The sequence below is a fragment of the Rhinolophus ferrumequinum genome, chromosome 23 (assembly GCF_004115265.2).
Source record: "Rhinolophus ferrumequinum isolate MPI-CBG mRhiFer1 chromosome 23, mRhiFer1_v1.p, whole genome shotgun sequence".
NCBI classification, from domain to species: domain Eukaryota; kingdom Metazoa; phylum Chordata; class Mammalia; order Chiroptera; family Rhinolophidae; genus Rhinolophus; species Rhinolophus ferrumequinum.
In genome coordinates this window covers 37,834,551-37,858,240 of record NC_046306.1, presented here as the reverse complement: position 1 = coordinate 37,858,240, position 23,690 = coordinate 37,834,551, and the positions used below count along the sequence as shown (strand labels likewise).

Genomic DNA, 23,690 nt, shown 5'->3' with positions numbered 1-23,690 from the left:
GTAGCATATGGTTGGGTTTAATTTTTTGATCCAATCTGCTAGTCTGTGCTTTTTTATTGGTGAGTTCAGTCCATTTACATTTAGGGTGATTATTGATATATGAGAATTTCCTATCATTCTATCTCTGTTTTTCTGGTATGATGGTGTCTGCATTGTTTCTTTGCTTTTTTGTTGCTGTCTGTTATTTCAGTGTGGTGTTATTCTATGATTTTTATCTCTATTTCTTCTTTTTTTATGTTATATATTTAAGTTCTGGATTTTTTTTGAGTGGTTATCAATAAGTTTATGTAAAAGAAAGTTTCACATTTAGAGTATTCCATTTTCTTCAGCATGCTTACTTTCTCCATTCCCTTGTGCTGGTTCAGACCTTTACTCTCACCTCTTTTATGTTTCATTATCATAAATTATCCCTATTTATGCTGTGAGTTGAGTTCTGCGCTGCAGTAGCAAGTTGTCTTTTTTCTTTTTTAAGGGTTTTTTTGCCCCTTCTTTACCCTGTATGTTATGTTTAAGTGTATAGTGTCCTATTTTTGGTAGGGGTTGCCATTTCCTGCTTCTATCTGTTCGTAATACTACTCATGGTTTTGTAATCTTTTGATTTTTTTTTAGGTCGAATACCCTCCTTCAGTATTTCTTCCCTCCTTCAGTATTTCTAGTGCAGGTTGTGTGTTAGAAAATTCCTTCAACTTCTGTATGTCTGGAAAGGTCTTTATTCCTCTTTCATATCTAAAGGATATCTTTGCTGGATATATTATTCTTGGCTCATAATTTCTTTATTTCAATAGTTTGAATATTTTATTCCACTCCCTTCTGGCCTATAGAGTTTCTGCTGAAAAATCTGATGATAATCTAATGAGCTTTCCTTTGCAGGTTACCGTCTTCTTTTCCTTGGCTGCCTTGAGGATTCTTTCTTTGTCGTTAATTTTTGACAGCTTCAATACAATGTGCCTCGGAGAAGGCCTGTTGGGATTGAGGTAATTAGGTGTTCTATTTCCTTCTTGAATTTGAAGATCCAGTTCTTTCCATATGTTGGGGAAGTTCTCATCGACTATTTGTTTGAATATACTGTCTGTTCCCTTCTCCCTTTCTTCTCCTTCTGGTATGCCCATTATTCTTATATTGCTCTTTCTGATGGAGTCAGAAAATTCTTGTAGAGTTCTTTCATGTCTTTTAAGTCTCAAGTCTCTCTCTTCTTCCATTAGTATGATTTCCAGATTTCTATCTTCGATGTCACTGATTCTTTCTTCCATCTGGCCAACTCTACTAACTAAGCTGGCTATTTCATTCTTCATTTCTTTTATTAAGTTCTTAATCTCCAGAAATTCTATTTGGTTCTTTTATAAAATTTCAGTCTCTTTGGTAAAATGTTCTTTTTGTTCTTTGATTGTGTTTTTGAGTTCATTAAACTGCCTGTCTGTGTTTTCTTGCATCTCATTGAGTCTTCTCAGAAGACTGAGAATGAGATAGAGAATGATTGAATTCTCTATCATTTAAGTCACATATTTCCATGTCTTTAAGTTCATTTTCTGGAGACTTTTCATTTTCTTCCTGAGCTCTCTTGGTTATTCATGGCAATTAATGGATTATTATTTCTCTTCCTAGACATCTACAGGAGTGGGTTCTGCAACAGGTTGATAGGAAGAGGTCTTTCTTTGTGTCCAGTAGGTGCTGGCAGAATGTTTTATTTTCTCTCTGACTGTAGCCTTTTTTCTCTCTCTCATGCTGTAGTGTTATATTTTCTCTGCATTGTTCCGGCTTCTCACCAATGGGGCGATTCCCTAGAAGGCTGGCTTTTGTTAGCAGGTTGCCTAGGTCATAGGACACTGCCTCTGTTGGGGGGATGTGGAGAGCTTCTGAAGTTCCAACGCTCTTCCTGCACCAGTTTCAGAGCCTGTGTGTTTCAGTGGCTCTGTTTACTCCTGCAGGAATCCACCTAGATAGGTGGGGACAGGGGCGGGGTAGGTTGTGAGAGGTGGCCCAGAGCAATGGCAGCAACCACTAGCACAGCCAGTCCTGCACCGAAGGCTCCCTCCCCTTCGCTGGAACTAGTTGGGCTGTGTGAGTCCGTGGCTGCGGGCTGCAGTTCTCAGAACTGCAAATGTTCTGTTCTTTTGATCTGACTCTGCTACCTTTCCACTTCTAGCACTGGGAAGGTGGGGATGGGGCGAGCTCTGGAAGGGTGGGGAGGGGGCAGCTAGGCTCTGTGCCTATGACTTCTGTCCTCTGGCAGTGAGGGCTTAAACTGCCATTTTCATCCTTCTTCCCTCAGTCTTTGCTCCGAGGTTGAGGTCTCTGACGTGAGCATTGGGTTTAGCAGTGTTATTTGCTGATCTCTCAGTTGTGACTGTGGGCCATAAGCAGAGCACTAGCAGTTTGAATTCTTCCCTCTCTGATGACTGTGGTAGCTCTGGAATGCAGGGAGCTCAGAGCTCTGACCTCTGGTCTGTGTTCTGCACCCACGCAGCCCGTGTCTCCGCACTTCCCCCTTTCCTCCTCCCTCACTTGCCCAATTTGTCCACCTTTAGATGATTCAATTGCGCGTCTTTTAGTCTTTCCTGTCTGCTGTGCAGGGAGTCCTTTGTGGAAATATAGTTGTTCAATTTGTTGTAAATTCCAGGGGAGATTTCAAGAGCCTCACCTCTGGCTGCCATTTTTATGACATCTCTCCTTTCCCCCCCCACTAAAGGAGCAGAATATAGAAGGCAGTTGATGAAATCTGAGAGCAGGGTGTGTGGTAGGAACCAGGATCTGAGGCAGCAGCTCACTTTATCATTGTCTTCTCTTCTCACAGGCACTCTCACCTCTGTTTGTCTTTGCCCTTCAGCTTCATTTCTCTGCTTCTCTGAATAATTGCCTTTCTCAGCTTCTCCATGCACATTATAAAAGATTGCGACTCCCAAATGGCAGCCTCAGACCCCAAGTTTATATGAAGCTACCCCCAACTCATTGCTATTTCTGAGATCCTTTTCCAAATTCCCAGGAGAGGAAGCCTGAGTTAGGCCCAGCCCTGTTTCTATGGCTCTGATCAGGAGAGTGGGGTCACACCACTGCTGGATCCCTTCTCTGAATGAGATGGCACAATCATCAGAAAAGGGGATGACATGGGCTGGTACCATGTTTCCCGAAAATAAGACCGGGTCTTATACCGTATTTCCCCCAAAATATGACTGGGTCTTATATTAATTTTTGCTCCAAAAGATGCATTGGGGCATATTTTCAGGGGATGTCTTATTTTTTCATGTACAACAATCTACATTTATTCAAATTCAGTCATGTCATCTTCATCATAATGGGCTAAATGCGTCCGTCTGGCTGACGATCTTAACTGGGGTTATTTTCAGGGTAGGTCTTATTTTCGGGGAAACCCGGTAGACATCTTCCCAAAGTGTATAGTGCATGTACCCATCCTCCCTCTCTTCCTCTCTCCCTTCTTTCCTACCTCTTTCCCTCCCTCCTTTCTTGCTTCCCTCTTAGCTTCCTTCCTTCCCTCCTTCCTTCAGTCCCTCGCTCCTCTCTCCTCACTGCTCCCTCTTCCCCTCCCTTCCCTCTCTTCCTCCCTTCTTCTCTTCCTTCCTTCCTGATGCAACAGATACATTCCTGTAAGGTCAGTTTTCAAATACCATCACTAAGGGAGCTTCACTAGTTCCAGGCCACATCTGTATATAAAGTGAAGAATCGAGCTTTCATGGGACTAATCATCCTCTAGATTGTCCAAATACATATTTATCTGTTTGAATGGAATTCCCTGTACTGGACATACACGAAGTTGAATTTAGATACCCCTCTAGCCCCTGGTGATTCAGTGTGGTCCAGAGACTAGCGCCATCATGTGGGAGATGGTTATAAATGCAGAATCTCTGGCCCCACGCCATACCTACTGAGTCAGGATCTGTAGCTTAACAACATCCTCAGAGGGTTTGAAGGAATGCACACTGCAGTTTGAGAAGTGCTGTTCTAGTGCTGTTTGTTTGTTTTATTTGTTTTTGAGGACAGATAATGCATGTTGGATTCTTTTCTACTTGGGAAAATGAGATTGTAAAAGAGTCATGACTACAAATACTAAGCTTGCAAATAAGTATACTTATGGCTCTTTGTGCACTGCAGAAGGTCTTAAAGTGAATATGAGGCCACCTCTTTCTATTTTCCCACCCTAATTTTTACTTCTCCTGAATTAATAATAAATAGTGTTTGCTTGAAGTTATTTTATGTATACACAAATGTGCACACGCATGCATACACATAACACACGCACATTTTAGTTACCAAAACGTATATGTAGTTACGGGTCAGAAATCAGGAGAAAAATTAGAGCACCATAATTATTAAATGAGAACAAGGAAACTCTTCCCCCTGAATTATTTCAGTAAAAATAGCATCTCATCTATTTAGTATGTATTATTTTCACTTATTTTTTGGCTATCAGATTTATGCTAACTCATTAATGTGTGAAGAGTATACTTTATTTGAATTGTACATTTTATCCCATGGACAGCAGTCTTCTTTTTATTTTGTGGGGTTGTCATCTTCAGACTGCCTTTGGGGGGTTCTGTCAAAGGCTGATTTCAGAGGGTGCTGATGCAAGTATAAGAAGAAGGAGCTCAGTTTTCACATTCCTCTATAGGTTAAGGATTCAAAAGTGATTCCATTGCTGACAGAAACACAAACAAAACAAAACTTGACATGCTGAGTCCAGATTTTCTCTGCAAGTGTGGGTCTTAAGGGAGAGGGTACAATAGGTTTTCTTACAGCTGTGTCTTTACCCACAGACAGCAACCCTGGAGCAAGCTATTAAAGACGCCAACGAGTGTGATGATGATGAGATTCAGCTCTACAATGAACAGATTGAAACCCTGCGGAAGGAGATTGAAGAGACTGAGAGGAGCCTGGAGAAGTCTTCCTATGATTGTCGGCAGCTGGTGGTCGCCCAGCAAGCCCTAAAGAACGAACTGGACCGGTATCATCGGATCATAGAGAATGAAGGCAATAGGTGTGGTCACAGAGGGCACAGCTGAGAAAGTGCCTCTATCTCCATGCTGCTCACTTACTTATTCCACAAATCTTTGACCTCCCGTGTGCCAGTTTTAGGCAGTGAGATGTGGCAGGGAATGAAACACTCATGGAGCTTGAATACTAGTGAGGGAGACAAATGGTGAATGAATTTGTAACAGAGGGAGTATGACCTATAACGTGCTATGGAGGAGATTTGGCAGGGAAGAGGGGAATGGCAATGGGGGTGATGGTGGGAATGTTTGAAGTTTTGAGTTTGGCGATTGGAAAAGGCTTCAAGGCTACTTTTTGCTCCACCAGTCCCTGGGGACATAACTGTCTCAGCAGATAGGAAGATCAGGAGTATTTAATGAGATGCTGCAGGTGAGGTGCCCTGTGCAGTACCTGGTACTGGACCAGTGCTCCAAGGTGTTGGTGTTGTTACTGCTGCTGCCTTATCTCTATCTCTATCTCTATCTCCAGCTCTTCATCTACATCTATACCTTTACCTACACCTGCATCATCTCTGTCTACACTTACACCTACATGTGTATCTATATCATGTACCTGTACGTGTACATCTATGCCTGCATTTACATTGTCTGTATCATCTACACCTATACCTACATCATCTGCATCTATGTCATCTACAATCACATTATCTACACCTACATGTACCTCTACACCTACAACTACATTATGTACATCTTCATCTATATTATCTACATTTACACCTATGTTAGTCATGTCTACATCTATGTCATCTACACCTACACCTCCACCTCCACCCATACATAGCCTACATCTGCAATATCTACTTCTACACCTACACCTATACCTACATCATGTACATGTGCATCTGTACCTATAGCTGCATTATTGGTATCGACACCTACATCGAATCGCCTATGTCTATGGCTATGTGGGTATCCATATCTGTAATTATTATCAGACAGCAGAGTGGAGACAGCCACCTCGTGTAAGGACTCTGATTCTTTATTAAGTTGTGATTCTTCGATTCATTCTTGCTAATGTTTTATGTTTAGATTGAATTTAAAAAGGAGCACCCAGAAGTACCCCACAAGGAGCAGTTCTGTCTTTTCCACTGGGTGTTCTATCTTGGCTGCAAGTATTTGAATGTTTGACAGGAAAAGCAAAATTTTCTTTTTTTCTCCTCTAGTTATGGTCAATGTATCATGCATAATTCCAAATTACATATTTGTCACAGTGAATGCTTTTGCGCACATTAGCAAAAATACGTCTAGAACTGGCATGAAATGTTCTTGTGAAAATTTTTGTTTTGGAGGCAGGGCTTCACGGAAAGGTAACTGGATTCCTCTTCCATTGGTTTGTGTATAACTTCTCATTTTAATACACTGATTTCAAATTGATAGAAATGTTGCAAGCATAGAACAAGGAACTACTGAATGCTGTTTACTCAGATTCACCAGCTATTTACATTTTGTCTAAATTGCTTTATCTTTTTTCTCTCTCTACTTATATATAATGCATATTATTTTTAAAAAACAAGTTGGAGATATCATATCCTAGTTGCCCTCAGTACCTCAGTTTGGGCTGGCCACTCTTTTATTAAAAAACAATACAAAAACCCTGTTCAACAGAGAAGTGGCATTTTGACATTAAGCAATCACCACTTTACAATTTTTCTATAAGTATGTTTCACAGTTTATGACTTGAGCTCAAAGAAATGATTATGCCCTTTACATCCTCATCCAATGTGTAAATATATATGTGGTTCATGAGCAGTTTGATCTAGAGAAAGCTTTTCTCATTTTTGCTCGTAATTGGAGGGTGACTGTTATCCCCCAACCATCTGTTTGGCTTGATGAATTAAAGATGGTGACCAACTCTTTCTGATTCTTTCTGCCAGGCTGAGCTCCACCTTCACTGAAACTCCTGTTACTCTGTTCACCCCATGGCATGGAGCCTCTTTCAGCCCTCGATCCAGCGGGAAAGGTAATGCTCCTCAAACCCGGCTTCTGCTGTTTTCTGTCCTCAAAAAAATGGAAAAAATTTTAATTAAAAAAAAAAAAAGTTGTCACCCAATAAACTTTAATGAAAAAAAATGGAAAAAAAATTAAGGGGCTTGTCTGTCTTAGTCCTCTGATTAACAGAGAGAGGGGATTGAGACTTTTGGGATGAAAAAGTTTAAAAAAAAAATCACCATGTGAGTGAAGCAGAAAAACCTCCTGGGTGATGCAGGGTTAGATTTTGTATGTTTTCTTAAACTTTTTAGTTTTCCTTTTAGCTAGTGTGAAGAAATAAATTTGGCCTTAGGAACAGGAGGCTTCTGTTAGTTCTGAATTTAATAGCATCACTTCCCCTTTTACCCAGGAGGAAACGGATGCTGATCAGGGGCGATCATTTTATTTAGCTTGGGATGCATGTGGAACAAGGGAGCAACTGTGGATTGTTACGATTCCCGTGCCTGAAGCCATTCTGAACATGTCAGAGCTCTGCCATCTCTCCTTTTGGGAAGTCCAAGGAGGGAATGACCTTGTGGGATGAGTTTCCATCATCTAGTCTATCCAAGTAGCCACCATGAGCTCAGCAGGGGGTTGGGGTGGGACGGAACTGTTGCTCCCACCAAGTATTATTGCAATAGAATCATGTAAGTTGCACCCAGGGGGATGGGAACTGTGAGTGTCAGAATAAGCAGTGTCTTTCCTCCCCTCTGCAAACCCAGAGGGGTCAAGTGACTTGTATTGTGCAAAGATGCACAATTGGTGGCAGAGCTGGGACCTCAACGTGGGCCTTGGATACAGTTTCAGGCCTCTTTCCCTGTTGCATTGCCCTATAAATAGCAAACCCAGCCAAGTGCTAGGCATTAGTCTCTAAGACAGGTAGCGTAGTTTTCAATGAATACATTTTTTTCCCTCTTTCATTAACAATTATATTTGATTTATTGCCCATTTATTTTTTATTTTATTTTATTTTTTAAGATCTCTCCAGAGCTGTGCAGGATATAACAACAGCAAAAACAAGACAAAAAGGCCTCCCCAAGAACATTCCAAGGAAAAAGGAGATTATAGCTAAAGACAAAGCAGATGAAAATCTGGAAGACACTCCACTGAAAGGTCTAGAAGTCACAAAGCCAGTGCAGGTGGTAGTTAAAGAGGAAGGTGAATTAAAATTTGAATCAGGGGATGAAGAAGCAAGTCCCCCTACCCCAGAAGTGGCTCCAGAGGATGTACCAGATGGAGGGCAGATAAGCAAAGCCTTTGAGAAACTCTGCAAGATGGTCAAGGAGAGAGTAAGAAGCCCCAAGGAGCCTGAGCCGCCAGCTGACCTCTACACCAAAGGGCGGTATGTGCTTGTCTTGGGGGATGCCAGTTATGTGGACCCTGGGTTTTGTTCCTTGTCCATCCCGGCCAGGGGAAGAGTGGTTGTTTCCATTGAGGATGACTCTCTGCATCGTGACAGCCCTGTGGAGCCCTCTCCTGAGCAGCCCCAACCCCCTCTGGAGAATGGCCAGGGGGGTCTACAGGGGAGAGAAGATGGGCACCCACTGAATCAGCATACTGCAAACAAGGAGAATGAGATAAACACCAAAGAACTGACAGGTCCCGGGGAAAAGCATAATGGCCAGAAGGAGGATGAAGGGCCCAGGAGGCCCTGTGTCGTGGTCACACCTTGTTCAGATGGACCGTATGCACCCCCACTCGAAAGGCCTGGGACCAATCAGGGTGGATCTGAGGGGCAGAGGGCTAGAAAAGGCAGCCTGCTAGAGAGAAACCCTCCCAGGACTTTGGCATATGAGAAGGTGGAAGTGATGGAATCCATTGAGAAGTTTTCAACTGAGAGCATTCAGATGTATGAAGAAACTGCTATAATTGTGGAGACCATGATTGGAAAGACAAAGGCAAACAAGAAGAAACAGGGAGAAAAGGGTTCTCAAAATGTGTAGGCTCCTTGGGAGAAATGTCTCTGGGCCTCTGAGAAATGTCTCTCTGCTTTGTTGGAGAACAAATAATAAAGAGTGAGAGTTCCTGTTTGAATTAGATCATAGTTGGCCCAACTGGCATTGACAATGAAGCCTTAATTAAAAAGTTTTCTTTGCCTGCATATCGTTTGTCTAATTAGCAGGGGCCTTGGGAATGTAGGTAGATCAGCCCCATTCAGGACGGGCCATTCTGCAAATGGCCACCAAACCGTTTAGGAAACAGACATGGTTCATCATGGTTCATTGAGACACTTGTTAGAGACTCAGAGAATGTCTGGATTTCACACAGAAAATGCTGGTTGATAGCATTGGCTCATGTTCAGTGCATTTCAAGCACAAGTACATGCTCACGTTGAGTAGTGTTTTAAGTAAAATGATTCAAGGTACCTGTCTTAGTTTGGGGGCCCCCCCAGACGCTGATCCTGAATTGAGGATTTGAATATAGTTTCGTAGGGATGTGTCTCACGAAGCACCAGTAAGGCAGTAGATAGGGAGAGAGAGACAGCAAGGCAGCCATTAAAGGGTGTGTCCGACCAGGTCTGCTAGCACTGTGGGCAGCTGGAGCTCAATCCCTCTGCCCTCCCCCGCCACCAGAGACTATCCGAGATAGGCTGAACACGTGCCACAGAGTTACCCTGCCCGAGAGGCGAGGGAGCAGGGTGTTCATCCACCAGCTTCTGTTAGCCAGTGTCAAGGGCTGCTCCCAGGGTGTTAATTTTGGGGGCAGAGAAAGCGCTCAGGTGAAGTAGTACAGGTGCTGGCATTTGCACATCAGGCGTGGAAATACATGGAAATGGTAAGGGTCATGGGAATGTAAATGGGCACCAATGCCATTCGCCATAGCATTGTACCAAATGTCCTTTTTTTCAGAGCTCCTTCAAATTTTCACACTCAGAATTCTAGGTCAAATTTCAAAAAGCAAAATCAAATGTCACTGCATAGTTGCTTGTTTAGGAGTTAGTTAAGTCCGACAAGCATTTATTGAGCATGTACTATGTGTCAGACAGTGTGTTATGCTGATAAGGAGAGAATTTTCAGATTTCTTAATTACCATAATTTTGAATGCTGTATTATACATGTCTGTGCATGCTATCTTGTGCACACACACACACACATGAACTTACTGTGTCACATCTTAGGAAATAGAAATTATTTCAAACCAGAATCTTTACAGAAATTTTTATTTTTCCTCTAGGCATCTATTTTTCTGCTAACAGTACAAAAATATTTTTTATATATACTGATGAAGAAAGTACACCTTCCCCGTTGTAGATGCTCCAAAACACATGAAAGGCACTGAGTAAATATGCTTAAATGGATTATTGCATCTGCCTAAACAAAAGCATCCGGCAACACAATGATACGTTATTGGAGAAAATTGACTAAGTCACAAATTACATTCTCTTACTTCTTTGTTATGGAAAATAGAAAGAATACTAAATGGAGCCACCTTTCCTTTATATTTAGAGCTTTAAAAAAACTTGTCTTGAATTCATCTGAGGTTTTGATTTCACGAAAGAAATATGCTTTTGTTGTTCTCTCCAAAAGATGAATGGAGAAACCACTCCATTGCACAGTTTTGAAATATTTATAATTTAATAGCTTAAGAGAGAATGATGGAAACCATTAGCTGGAGCCCAGAATATACTAGGAATTTGGGCCAATGTATATATTATATTCAACATGACAGCCACTGCAAACCTTTTTGTTTTCCCCTTGAAGTCTTTTTATTTTTTGGACTACATGTTCAGTAATATTCTTATTTAAAAAAGATGGGTATTTTTTTGGAAGAAAAAGTCATTTTTGTATTATATTCACTCAATCATTAAAAATGGATTGGGGGCCTGTTCTATGCCAGGCATGGTTCTGGGCATGGAGAAGAGCAGACACGATCAGATGTGGTTCTGCCCTCACAGACGTGACATTCTGGTGGAATAAAATGTACAAGCAAGCTGATGATCAAATAGGAGAAAATTAGATAGAGACAATACTATGAAGGAAACCAACAGGGCGACATGTAAGAGTGACTGGGGGTGTACTTTGGATTGGGTGGTGAGGTAAGACCCGGGGATGAGGTAACATGTAATTTCAATAACAGTCATGTATAGATCTGATGGGAGAGCATTTCAAGCAGAAGGAAATGCAAGTGCAAAGGCCCTGGGGCAGGAATGGATTTAGCCTCTTCAAGGAAGAGAAATAAAGGGGATTGCAGGGGGACAATGGAAGGAGGTGAGGTCAAGGATGGAGGCAGGGACTGGATAAGCACCATTTGCTGGCAGCCTCATTTCCATCTGAAAGACAGCCTCCCAGTGTGAAATGGGCTGCCTGCAGTAGACATGTTGGCGTCTAGTTGGGCTTTTTGTTCATCCCCAGAGCTCCACTTGCTCATTTTCTTGGATGCTGAAACTCTCCACTTTCACTGCTTGTTTCTGTTTTCCCCAGGAGAGTGGTAGAAAGGGTTAATTTCCTGGCTTTTCCTTCCCCGAAGGTCTGTGAAAGCAAGCATTTTAGTTTTATAAAAAGTATTTCTTCTTAAGAAACATAGGGGTTCAGCGCAGGCCTTCCAATAGCATCAGTGATGAGATGCTGGAGCTTTGACAGGCCCTGAGATACCTAAAATGCTGGTGGTGCCGGTGGCTGGTCCTGACTGTTATACCAGAGGGCCTCTGGCCTCCTCTTTCAAAGCTGCCTCCCCATAAAGAAGCTGCGTGTCCGCTCTCCACCCCTCCATTCTCCAGGCATCTGAGTCGGTGACCGGTGACTGCTGTTGTATCAGCCTCCCTGTGGGGAAGGAGTCCTGGGGAGCGGTTTCCGGGCTCTCGGCCTCACGTGGAGGGGTGCTGGCTAAGGTGATGGGTAGCCGTTGGCTGTAACCGGTTGGCCACTGGTGTGGCTGCTGTGGTTACACTGGGGGTTGGTTGGTTGGCAGAGAAGTGGACGGCAGATTGCGGATCGTGTGGCTCCTGCTTCCTGTGTCTCCAACCCAGCTGCCAGTGAGAATATAGTGGTATGACTCCCCTATCTATGGGTGTTCCTTTTTGTCCGTGGGTGGCTTCACGTGCGGGGAGTTCTTGTGCGGGGAGTGGGAGCTGAGACCCTGCATGACACTCCCTGAGTGCTGAACCCCCAGATCCTCTGACCCTCGCTATTCTGGTTCATGCCTACACACTCAGTCTTCTCACACCAAACACACGTGACTCTCTGCCTTTGGGGCCTCTGTGGTCTTAAGAATGTGACTGGTCCACAAAAGGGGCAGGTGGGGGGTAACTCTGAGGCATGTTCTGCACAGTCCCCTGTAGGTCTGAGCCCCAGATGCCTATGAAGAAAGCCCCCCAGCAGTGTGCCTTGAATCGGTCTCCTTCCTTCTCTATCTCACTTTCCTGCTCCCCTATATAAAGATACTTCCTTTCAAATAAACAACCTCAACTCCTTGTCTGAGAGTCAGCTTCTGGGAGGACCCAACCTAAGGAAGCTGGTTGGCATCTGCCCAGTACCACCTCCCCTCCCCCATTCCTCAGATGGCAGCCCTGAGGTTGTATTGAGGAGCTGCTCCTCCTACACTGGGTACAGGCCCGATCAGGTCGTCAAGATATCCTGCCTTTCTCTGGCTGGGGGGTGGGCAAGCATCCCAGATGAGACCCATCATTGGAATTGGAAATCTGAATCCAGGGGAACCAAGACAGAAAGTGCTGGAGCTGGCCCCATGATAGGGGAGTTCTGTTGTGATCACCACTGGTTTCTGCTGCGTATCCCTGTCCCCTCTCTTGTTCCAGTCTCTGTCCCTTTTCTAGGCAGTTTAGGCTGTTTCTCCAGGCTTTCCTTCAGTGTTGAGAGCTACTCCACATGCTTTGGACATGCTGCTTGTTTGGTTTCATTAGTTGGCATTGCTTTCTGTTGCTTGCAACCAGAGATCCCAACAGAGAACTTAAGGAGGTTTGAAGTAAGTTGGTTTGCCCCCAAGTAGACCCTAAACAAGGTCTTGGGTGCAGGAGGTTTATTAGAACGGTGATCACAGCAACTCAAGGTGCCCTTAATAAGCACCCACCTCTTAGCTCCATGCCTACCTTTCTGGTGCAGGGGCTGGAACATGCTACCTCATTCCTGCTTTGCCAGTGTCTCCCTGGTAGGGGAAGAATGAAAGGCTGAAGGAGAGGAAGGGATCTGCTCCTTCTCGTCTATCTTCATCTTCCCAGCAGCCCTTCTTCATCCTGGTAGCAGCAGCTGGATCCAGTTTTCAGTTTTTCCAACATTTGCAAGAGCAGCCTCATGACAATCTCCTCAGAGATGCCTGCACCAGCCAGCTGATGCCCCTCCACAAATGTCTGGGTCTTCTGGCTCCTGTCACGTGTGCTTACACTCCACGTCTGAGGATGGAGGGCGAGGGGGGCAGGTGGTGCCCCTCCCCAGGAGCCCAGCACATTCCCAGTGAGCCCCTGACTTGGGCACACGTTAGATTGCTTTGTCTAACTTGTGTGTTTTCTTTTGCCTTTCTAATTAAGTAGGTAATATTTCTTTATACTACTCAGTTTATGGGGCTTTATATTCAATTCTTTGTTAATATTCCTGACTGGTGAAGGAGGGGGCATGAGACAGGAAGGCACCAACACAGGCAGCATTAACTACCACCACTGCTGTGGGAACCTGGGGCTCCATCCCACTGGTGACCCCTGAAGAGACCTGGCAGAACATCTTCAAATTGTCCCAACAGGAGGCTAGGAAGCCAGGATCTCTGCACAGGCTTCCATTCTCCCTCAGGTGGGGGTGACCCTGGAGTGTTGATCCCCTGGCACTTCTGCCTGTTGCACACCAGGTCTGGTGCATCTCTGCAGCCCGAGAACACCTCTGGCAGAAAGACAGAGCACCCTTGGCATGCATGAAACTCTGCAGGTGACCTCGGGAGTGGGCCAAGAAGATAGGGCAGAAGTTGGCAAACGTTTTCTATAAAGGGCCAGATTACAGGCTGTACAGTCTCTGTTATAACTTCTCCACAGCCACAAAAGCAAATAGGCACGATTGTTTCCGATACAACTGTATATACAGAAACAGGCAGTGTGCTGAATTGGGTTCCTGGGCTGTATCGTGTGCTGGTCCCTGATGTAGGGCATATATCAACAGGGTCTAATATAAAATTCAATTTACATAACAGAAGACATTTCTAATCTGGCATCTTTACTTGTTTCTTCCTTCCCCTTTCATCTTGGAAAATACTACTGAGGTCTCTCTGACTTGAAGCTTATAAGAAATGATCTTTAAGCCACCATTATAATCAAGTTTACCCTAAAATCTTTGTATTATAGGTTTGTAGTTGGGATGTTGCTGGTGAGTGAAGTCACCTCAAAACTCATATGGCATTTGGCACACTGATGCTAAAGAACAACATTCAGGTACCTTGATTAAATCAGTACAAATGCTTGACTCCAATTTCTCATGCTTGGATAAAAGCAAATAAATGTCACAAAAAAGCCACATTGACTTATGTTTTATTCAAAGAAACAGGGTTTTTGAGTTCAGATGTATATTCTACCTGCAGATACATCCCTGGTTAATAACCTCACTGTGCTGGTCCCCTCACCATCACACTTGCCCCTTTACCCGCATGCTTGTATCTGTATGACCTGGAGCTTACCAGGTGACTTACCTGTCACCTGTGGTTGGTCTGCAACTCCAGAACATGGGGCCAAAAGAGAAAAGGACAGGTTGCAGCTTCTGCTTTCTGTCCAGCTCGGAGTAGCCCATGGGGTGTCCTGTTGTGTGCTACGGGATATCTTTGAGGGTGCTATGAGGGGGGACACCCCATGCTGGGATGGTGAGGATGGGTTGGACTGAAGCTTCCATCGTGGGAATCGGTGACAGTTAACATTAGGTATGAGGAATTCCCAGACTCTTTGGGCTATTTTGGCACCTAAAACTCTGTGGGCTGAGATTGCTCATCCTCCCCACCTCACTCCAGACCACACAGGACTGACCACTAGGAATTTAGTAAGACAGCGTTTTCATCTCTTTGTGCTGAGTAAATTTCTCGTGGTCAGTTCATCCTGTCCCCAGGTTCACAAACTGTGAGTCTCATCTAAGTTCTAAGAGAAAAATGAAGCTGGCAGGTTGGCTTGGAGAATTTGCCTCCAAGGTCAGACTTTGATTCCCTGTCTCTTATAAATCCAAAGCCAAATTCAACCAGAGATTTTCAAACTCAGGGGATGGGACTTTTGGCAACTAAGTGTACAAGAGACTAGTGGAAGAACTCAGGTACTAGTTGATTAATTTGTGATGCAAAGAGAGGAACTATCTTTTCTAGAGATCCTGGGGCTGGTATCCCTTATGCTAATTACCCCATTTCCTGGGGTTAATGTCCTTGGGAGGCTGAATAAAGCATCAGGAGGCTGTGGCTGGACATGGAATTAGACCAGTGGTATGAGGATGGTGTTTCTAGGTACTTGTCTGGGGATGGCTTCCCTAGTGCATTGGGCTGTGTCCTCAACAGACTTCAGCTCTTCAGAGAGTGGAAGTACCCTTTACACCAACTATGCTGTTTCCCTGCACGGATACTGTCTGCCAACCTTTGTTTCTGCCCCTCCATTTTCCTCAGTGCTCATGAGTTGAGTGGCGGCTCTCTTCCCCACCTTTTCAGTTGACTTATTCCTTCTTTGCAGACAGAGAACCATCCAGCTGGCTAAAACCAACTCATCTTCTTTGGCTCAGGACATATTCTATGCTGATGTTATTTCAAACACCCAGAGTTTTTAAAACTCCTTATTCTCTTCCACAACTAATGTCTCTAATCTTGGCATTTTGATTTTTAGAAACTTCTATCAAATTAGGCCGTTTGCATCCAAGAACTTACCCTGTCTGTGAGAGTATCAGTCCCCCTAACTCAGCATTTCTCTTTCTAAACATAAAATGCTTGGCTATGTTTCCTCAAGGTTTTGTAGTATGTGGTTTTCATGTGATCACTCCAACCTGTGAAGGCATTGATCACACGAAAACCACTCTTAATTAATTTATAAGTGACAGTAACAATGACATATAGTAGTAACTCTATAAGAATGATCAGTTTTTTAATTTAATCTTTTGGAAATCAATCTTTGAACTTAAATATCGAAAAGCAGTGTCTCACTTTGTCACAAGATCAGACTTTAGACCTTACACCTTTCAATATCTGTTTTAAGTCCTAGGCTCTCTTTAAGATTTTATCAATTGGATATAAGTATTGTATCATTGGACAAAATTGTAAATTGTTTTTACAATGAACTATGATAAATATAATATGTAAATATTTTGTAAATAACTATTAAGATTTGCTAGAATAGTATGTGGTCACATGGGGTACAGCTAGTTTGTAACACTGTTCATGTTTGGAACCATCCATGAAGAGAGGTTGCCATGTAAATCAGTACTTAAGAATGAGTTTTAAGGGAACATCAAGCTCTTTCTGCGTGTGGGACTCCAATACTTATCAATCATTCTGTTAGTTGTCCTGCATTTTCTAGTTGCTTCGCTTTTAGGCAGGGTTATTGATCAGTACTAACCAATCCACTGTGGGTCAAGTGACGTGTGTCTCTTTAGGCTGAACATAAAAGAGGAGATGAGAGTCATCCATGGGTTCTCTTCTCCTGCATGGATGGTAGCCACCTTGTGTTATGATTACAAATCATAAGATTGAAGATTGAAGTGGTCTAAATCCCTGAGTCACTGCATCGAGGTCTGTGGCCTTGGGGCAGCACCTGAACCCTCAGTGTAAATGAGAAATAAGCCTTTGTGTGTTAAACCACTGAGATTCTGGGACTATTTGTTACTACAGTATAACTCAGTCTGGCCTGATGAATATAGATTTTGACCGTGACACACAATAAGAAATGTATTTTACATTGTCAGGCAGTACACATGCGTGCGCACGCGCGCACACACACACACACACACACACATCCCTGAAAAAAATATTTCAGGAAACAATACTTATCATTAACATACATGATCTATTTTATTCTGTCCTATTCCAAAATGCTCGCTTGCCTCCCGAAATTTATTTTATGACCCACTACTGGGATGTAACCTGAACTTGGAAAAAGCTGCTGTAGGTCATAATTTGTGTGTGATTTATTGGCTAATTATAAACTTTCATGCATATTTATGACAGCAGGCTTTTTAGATCTCTCTTTGGCAACTTTTATTATTTGCTCCTAGAATGGATGGAAGTATTTTTATGTAATACATATCACATCCCACATAATTTCTGGAAGGTAATGTTTTATTGTTGAGTCTCCTAATTTACAACAAGTCTTTTTAAACTTATAAAATTTTGTCAAAGGGAGTAACAATGTTAATCTGATTGATCATTACTTACTTATTTTCATCTTTTAAAATAAATGACTATAAATGTCTCTTGCATTAGGATCAGGGATATCATAAAAACCTCACTAACTAGACATATTTTAGTGTTAATGCTGGTGCAAAAAATGAAATAAAGATCAAATATTTTTATATAGCACTATATATTTTCATATACTGTATACTCATATCAAAACTTGCTATTTCTATTAAGAAGCTGATAAGTCACTCTCTAATTTCATAAATTATACTACAGTTGTGAAAATATGGACAACTATTTTATATTTTCGCTGCTATATAAGACATTTAATGTTTATACAGAGAGCTGCAAAATTACAGTGGTGATGCAATGGGAATTAATGAACATTTTCACCTGAATTTCCACTGGCTTTTTTCTTCAGCCAGAATCATCTTGATATTCTCAGAATAGTCTTTTAGAGATGAATATGGCATCTGTTTCTTCAATAAATACACATACACACATTTTAGGTATATGTGTATATATACATTTATACAAGTGTATATATATATATATTTATATACACATATATACACACATGTATATAGTCTACATATGTATATATATTTCTGTGTGCACTTATACACACATGCACACATAATGTCCTTTGGTTTATTTTCAGACGGTTAATGTGAAATGAATTTTTGATGATTTGCATTTATTTTTTCTTTAAATCTAAACTGGTTTAAAAAGACCTTTGCAACAAGTAACAAATTTCTTTTAAAAATAATATATATTATTACATTTTAAAGCATTATATATGTATCTGTATGTGTTAGAGAAGACAGAAATTCATTCCAACATGGGGAAGAAAGAAAGAAAATGGATTTTCTAGACTTCTCTCCTAAAGTTGCCACCTTCGGGGAATGGAACCTAGTGCTCTGTTGTTGTTGGCTTAAAGGAAGGAACTCCAAGCTTAGCTACATTCTCCCAGGGGAAGGGAGAAATGTAGCCAGGAGTGGTTGATCAGTGCTTGGGAATCAAGTCAAACAAACAAATCGTTTCTTGGGAATGGGTGGGCATTGAAATTGGGAATGAGGAGCCAATCCTTAAGTAGGAAAACAAAGTGACAGCAGGTCAGAAAGCATTTCTATTCGGTAATGAAATGGTGCTGTGTCTTTTGGGGTTGACAGGGGAAAGGAATGTTATTAGCTTTGGGTTGCATGTTGAACATCCTCATGAAATGCTTAGTTGCCAAGATGGTAACTGTGTGCTTTCCCTATCGAGGGCCTCTCTTGCTTCCTTCAGGCCTCAGGTTACTGGGGCATGAGTTGGCATTCCCCACTTTGGCAGAACAGGCTCCATACAGATGGAAGTCCATATGAAGATGGCGGCTCACATATTCAGACACACCCCCTTCACCCTTCACACGTTTCTGCCAGAACAGAGGCCATTTCCCTAACACATCAAAGGAATCACAACATGAAGGAGTGAGGTATTGCCCTCCGATCATAGGTTTTGGAAACCAAAGCCCAAGTTGATGTGTGGAAAACTGTCAAAAATACTCACCTTGCCTTCTTGCTTACATCAGATTAAGAAGACCCAACATGATGTAGGAAAAAAAACACATTCCCGGGTTATAAACTACTACAATGTGTTGCCAGACCTGCCTTTTATTCTTTCCTGTTGGGTAACTATGTGAGAAACTCCAGAAAATCGGAGCTGAGATGAACTCTATACAAACCTAGAGTAATTGGGGCTTCTCTAGCAGGTTTTACCATAATTCAGAGCATCCGCTGGTGAAAGGACAGCCAAGCTACTTAGCTTTTATATTTGTCATGCTGGCTGAGTAGGATGAGTTATGATGTTGGTGTTGGTGGTAAGATTTTCAATGCTTATCGGGCTTTTGTGGATGGCATCTTTCAAATCACGCCATCTTCATCTATGTCACTGAAAAATCTTGCTAAGTTCAAACCATCTTTCCCCAAAGCATTTGCAGCATCTCCTGTGCTTTAAGAGATTCAGAGCTCACCCTTGGCCATAATCTTTGATTTTCTTTTTATGTTACAGGTTCTCAGTTGAGACCATAAATAAATGTTCTTGGGAGTCACTGTGTGTAGCTTTTTAAATGCATTCTCTTCTCTTCCCTGATATGAAAAAAATTGAGGGGAAAGTTGTCCCAGTTTTGTTTGCAGGATATCACCTATTTGAATGACACAAATAAAGAACTTAGTCACAAATAGAACATAGATGTTGGTGGGAACAATGTATTTGGGGCATAGAATAAAAAAGATTGCTTCCATTGTAATGAAAATAATCATTGACAGTGAGCGAAGCTTCAGATCAAGAAGTTGGAATTGCTTGTGTGGGAGTGACAGTAATTGCTAGGTGCCTGACAGTGTGGAGCGAAGACAGAGAGGCAGAGATGGGGGAGGGAGAGAGATGGTAGAGGCCAGGGTGCAGCACTAGTTCTTGTGCAGGATGCTTTTCAGGCTTCTCTCTACAGCTTCATCCAGCTCTTCCTCCAGCTCCTCCTTCTTGGACATGGCCAGCTTGGACTGGTAATCCCTCACGACCTGGTCAATGTAAGGGGCGCTCTGTGTGCCATGCAGCATCAGTGTCCACTCCTTCAGCACACCCTTCTGGGGTGTGCTCCCCACAAACCCCAGCTCCAGGGTCCAGGTTCCTCGGGCATCTTCCCCCCAAGTGTGGGTGGTCATGAAAGGCCACTTGTCAAAGCCCACCTTTGAGTCATCATCCCTTGGACGCCGGCTCAGCAAAATGGACTTGGTGCCCATAGGGGAAGTCATGTTGATGTTCAGGTCTCCTCTCCTGGTTGCATTGACTGTGATAACAGCTTGAACATGCTCGAGGTAGCGGACAAAATTCTCCTTCCCCTCACATGCATCAGTTGTGAGAGTCAGCACCAACTTGCCAGTGGATGGTATTTTCCTGCGGGCAAAGTGATGAGGAGATATGGTAAGACATGGGTCCATTATATGAGGGTTTTTTTGTAGACAGTTCTATGTAACAAAAAGAGCAAGAGCTGTGCAGTTAATCAGACAGACCTGAGTTAATGCCTACACCAGCTGTGTGAGCCTGAGCAAGTTACCTATACTCTCTGAACTTTCTGTGTGGAAGGGGAATGTGGCAGACGCTATTGCCACCCCTCCAACTTCTCCTAAGTCATTTCTGAGTTTGCCTGTAGCAGTGGCGCTGTGTACCCTGACTGCTTCCCACCTCAGGTATCAGCATCTCGAAGCTTCTCTTCTGGAGCTTTTCCCTGCACCCTGGGAGTTTGTTCAGCCTGTGTGCAGGGCAGCCGAAAAGTGTCAGGGATTTACCTCCTCAGGGACAATCCTCTACTAATGACTGACAGAAAGTGGTAGGTAAACATACCCTGGCTTCCCGGTTCCTCAGTGGGACAAGTCAAATTCCAGTAGGATGGATCCTAGTTGTCCCCATGGCAACTTGCTCATCAATGCACTCTTTATTGGCTATTTTCCTCTTTGTCTCACATCTCTACTTTCTTACTTGTGTTTGCTGGGATCATCTCTCAAAAAATTGTCAGCACTCAAGTCCAATATCAGGGTCTACTTTGGGGGCAACCAAGACTGACACAGGAGCTCACAATGCACTTTTTTTTTTTTAACGTGCTAAGTACCTTGATAAATAAAAGTTATTGCTAAGGTGATTGCTATACTGTCATTTAAAAACGCCAAAATCAGGTTAATCAATCCTAGTGAAGGACAGTTCTTTGAAAGATCAGGGAAATTTGGGAGTTTCTGATCATAGAGTTGGAGCCCAGTGGAGTGTTAATCTAAGCATTTTAGCTATCGTTCCATATAACTAATCTCCTTTCTGGAGGTGGCCTCCTTTGAAAGCGAGATACTCAAAGCCTCTTGCATCAGAAACATAATAAAGGGAACTACATTTGAGGATTGTATGGAAAGACTCCAGACTTTGGGAACAAAACTATCTGGGTTAGAATTCTGCTCCTACACTGACTAGTCAGGAGAGCTTGGGAAAATTGTTCAAATACTTGAAGTCTCACTGTCATTGTGGGTGGGTTCTGCGAGGTTAAATAAGACCATGTATGAAAACACTGAGGATGGCACCTGGCACATAGTGCTAGTTCCCCTTTCCGGGCCCTTTGCCTGTGTTAATATTCTCTCTTGACGTGGCTTTTATTTTGGAGCATAAAATGGTGGGTATTTCTAAATACACATCAAAAGATGCTGGTCACACATCCAGCTCAAAGCCAAGCCTTGGGTCTGCATAGCCCTTGGAACCAAGGCCATGGACGGATCTGGGAGGGCTTGCTGAAGCTAACCCTGCAGCTCAATGATAAAGGCAATAGTCTCCTGAGAAACTTAAAAAAAAAAAATACTTAAACAGTTTCATTGAGTGCTGCTGTGTGCACTCCGCATGGACGCTGATGCTGAATAATGCATGAAGCTTTATTTATTTATTTGTTTATTTATAGTTATTTTTCATTTGTTACATGAAACATTCTTGCCTATGGAGCTCTAGTGATGGTAATGGAAGGTGGGATCCTAAGCACCAGACTCTGGGGAATCATCCAGGTTGGTGGAGAACAGGCATTAGGCCAGTTTTGGAGGTCAGAGTATGGATAACCACTACCTGTATCTCTCAAAGAAGATACTATTTACTCAGAACTTGTTACGGCAGACATATAACAGGTGAGCTGATAAATGACTAATGATCATTTGGGCTCCAGCAGGCAGAAAGCTATGCAGGGTGGGCTAAAGGTCCAGTTGGGGGCAAGATATTTGAACTGCCTGAGCTCATTTTCCTTACCTGTACTGGAATGGAGTACAGTAAATGGAGATCTTACTTTCTACCTAGAATTGTTATGAAGATAAAATATATACATATACTCATATGCATTATATATTGGCAAATGTCTAGACCAGCGCTGGCCAACAGAACTTTCTGTAATGATGGAAATGTTCTATCTGTCCTGTTCAATATAGTAGCAACTGGCCACATGTGGCTATCGAGCACTTGAAATGTGACTAGTGTAAGGAACTGAATTTTTAATTAATTTAATTTAATTTTAGTCATTAATTTTACTTTATTTAATTTTATTAAATAGCCGCATGTAGCTAGTTGCTTCTATATTGGATAGCACTGATGTCAATTATGTATGTGCAATTAAAACTTGGTAACAACAGCATCACCACCCAGAAAAATCTCTCAGGCTTCTATTTTAAGCACACTTTGTTTTTGGCATGGCTTATAGGCTCCAGGAAAAGCAATTGGGGAAACTGTGGATCCTGTTATGCAGGTTTTCTGGTCACCTTTCTGGAGGCTTCTGGAATGTCACACCTTAGGTGTGAGTGACATGCCACATTCCATCACTGAGTTTCTACACAGATAAGGAGTCAGGTCCAGAGTGGAGGCTTTCCTTCTAGAGGGGAGCCTCCAGGGCTCTGGAACTCTCTGAGAAGAACAGTTGGAGGTAACAAAGGATGATGATGATGTTCACAACATCACCCTGGCTCTGAGTCCCGAGTTGAGTTTGAGCCCCTTTCCTAGTTTTCAGGCTGTCTTGAAAAATTCAAGAAGGAAATTCACAAGCTAACAAACAGAGACTGTTAACCTGAGTAATAGCCATTCTAGGTATTATAAATCATGACTAAACATTGTCAAATGCAATAGTTACTATTATCACAAGGATTCAAAACACAAGTTGGATTTTTAAAAAAACTATGTTTTGTCCCCTTTTGCATCCAGGGCACTTATGGACAGGAGTTCACACAGTGACAGTCCCTTTACAAGTCATACGTGGAAACTCTGGCATAAAAGTAACATTGCTCCCCTGAGGGAAAACTGAATATAGTTCTTTGATTGGCCAAGAATCAGAGATGGGATGACAACTGGAGCTGCAAATCAGATCCATAGCCCAACATGCGGTGGAGTTTCTGTAAATGAAAAACAACAAAGTCCCTTGTACAAGAGAGAAGTTATTCCAGGGCTAAGATGATCTCTTAGGATCAAGGGAGAGAAATAGGGATTGGATCAAGCCTGAGACATCATAACTAGGATAGCTTTAGGAACATAACAGGTAAGGGGATTTTACTAGATGACAGTGCCTCGGCCAGATATCCTCCACATCTGCTCTGAGGTTTGGCTGCTAATGGCTCTCAGCTGTCTGCTTCTCCACAGAACCTCCCTCAGGCAATGAAAGCAGCCTTGTCTTGCAGGTCACATGCTCTGCCAAGCTTGGTTGATGCCTGGTAGATATGGGGATATATAAGACCAATGCCCTGACATCAAAGTGGGGACAACTGTGTAGTGCTATCGATGCTCTGCTCTCTGCACATGGCTGGTCCAGTACAGACACTCACAGCAGTTGTATTTTTCCCTTTTATTTTAGTCAAGTCCCCTTCTCCGACTCTCCTGCTAAAGTCTCTTTAGAAAATTGCTTTTCAA

At 42.7% G+C, this 23,690-nt stretch overlaps 2 protein-coding genes across 2 annotated transcripts in view; one reads left to right on the top strand and one right to left on the bottom strand.

Moving 5' to 3' along the window:
- The window catches only part of BFSP1 (beaded filament structural protein 1), a gene marked incomplete at its 3' end in the record, with an annotated part of 46,374 nt that extends 37,472 nt beyond the window's left edge, over positions 1-8,902 (top strand). Inside the window, exons 6-8 of the mRNA XM_033095174.1 lie at positions 4,767-4,987; positions 6,878-6,963; positions 7,950-8,902. Coding sequence (XP_032951065.1) covers positions 4,767-4,987; positions 6,878-6,963; positions 7,950-8,902 — 1,260 coding nt within the window. The remainder of the gene's footprint in view (positions 1-4,766; positions 4,988-6,877; positions 6,964-7,949) is intronic.
- A 10,578-nt stretch (positions 8,903-19,480) lies between these two features.
- PCSK2 (proprotein convertase subtilisin/kexin type 2) overlaps positions 19,481-23,690 on the bottom strand; it is a 274,524-nt gene continuing 270,314 nt past the window's right edge. The window contains exon 12 of the mRNA XM_033095229.1: positions 19,481-20,183. Coding sequence (XP_032951120.1) covers positions 19,697-20,183 — 487 coding nt within the window. The 3' untranslated portion in view covers positions 19,481-19,696. The remainder of the gene's footprint in view (positions 20,184-23,690) is intronic.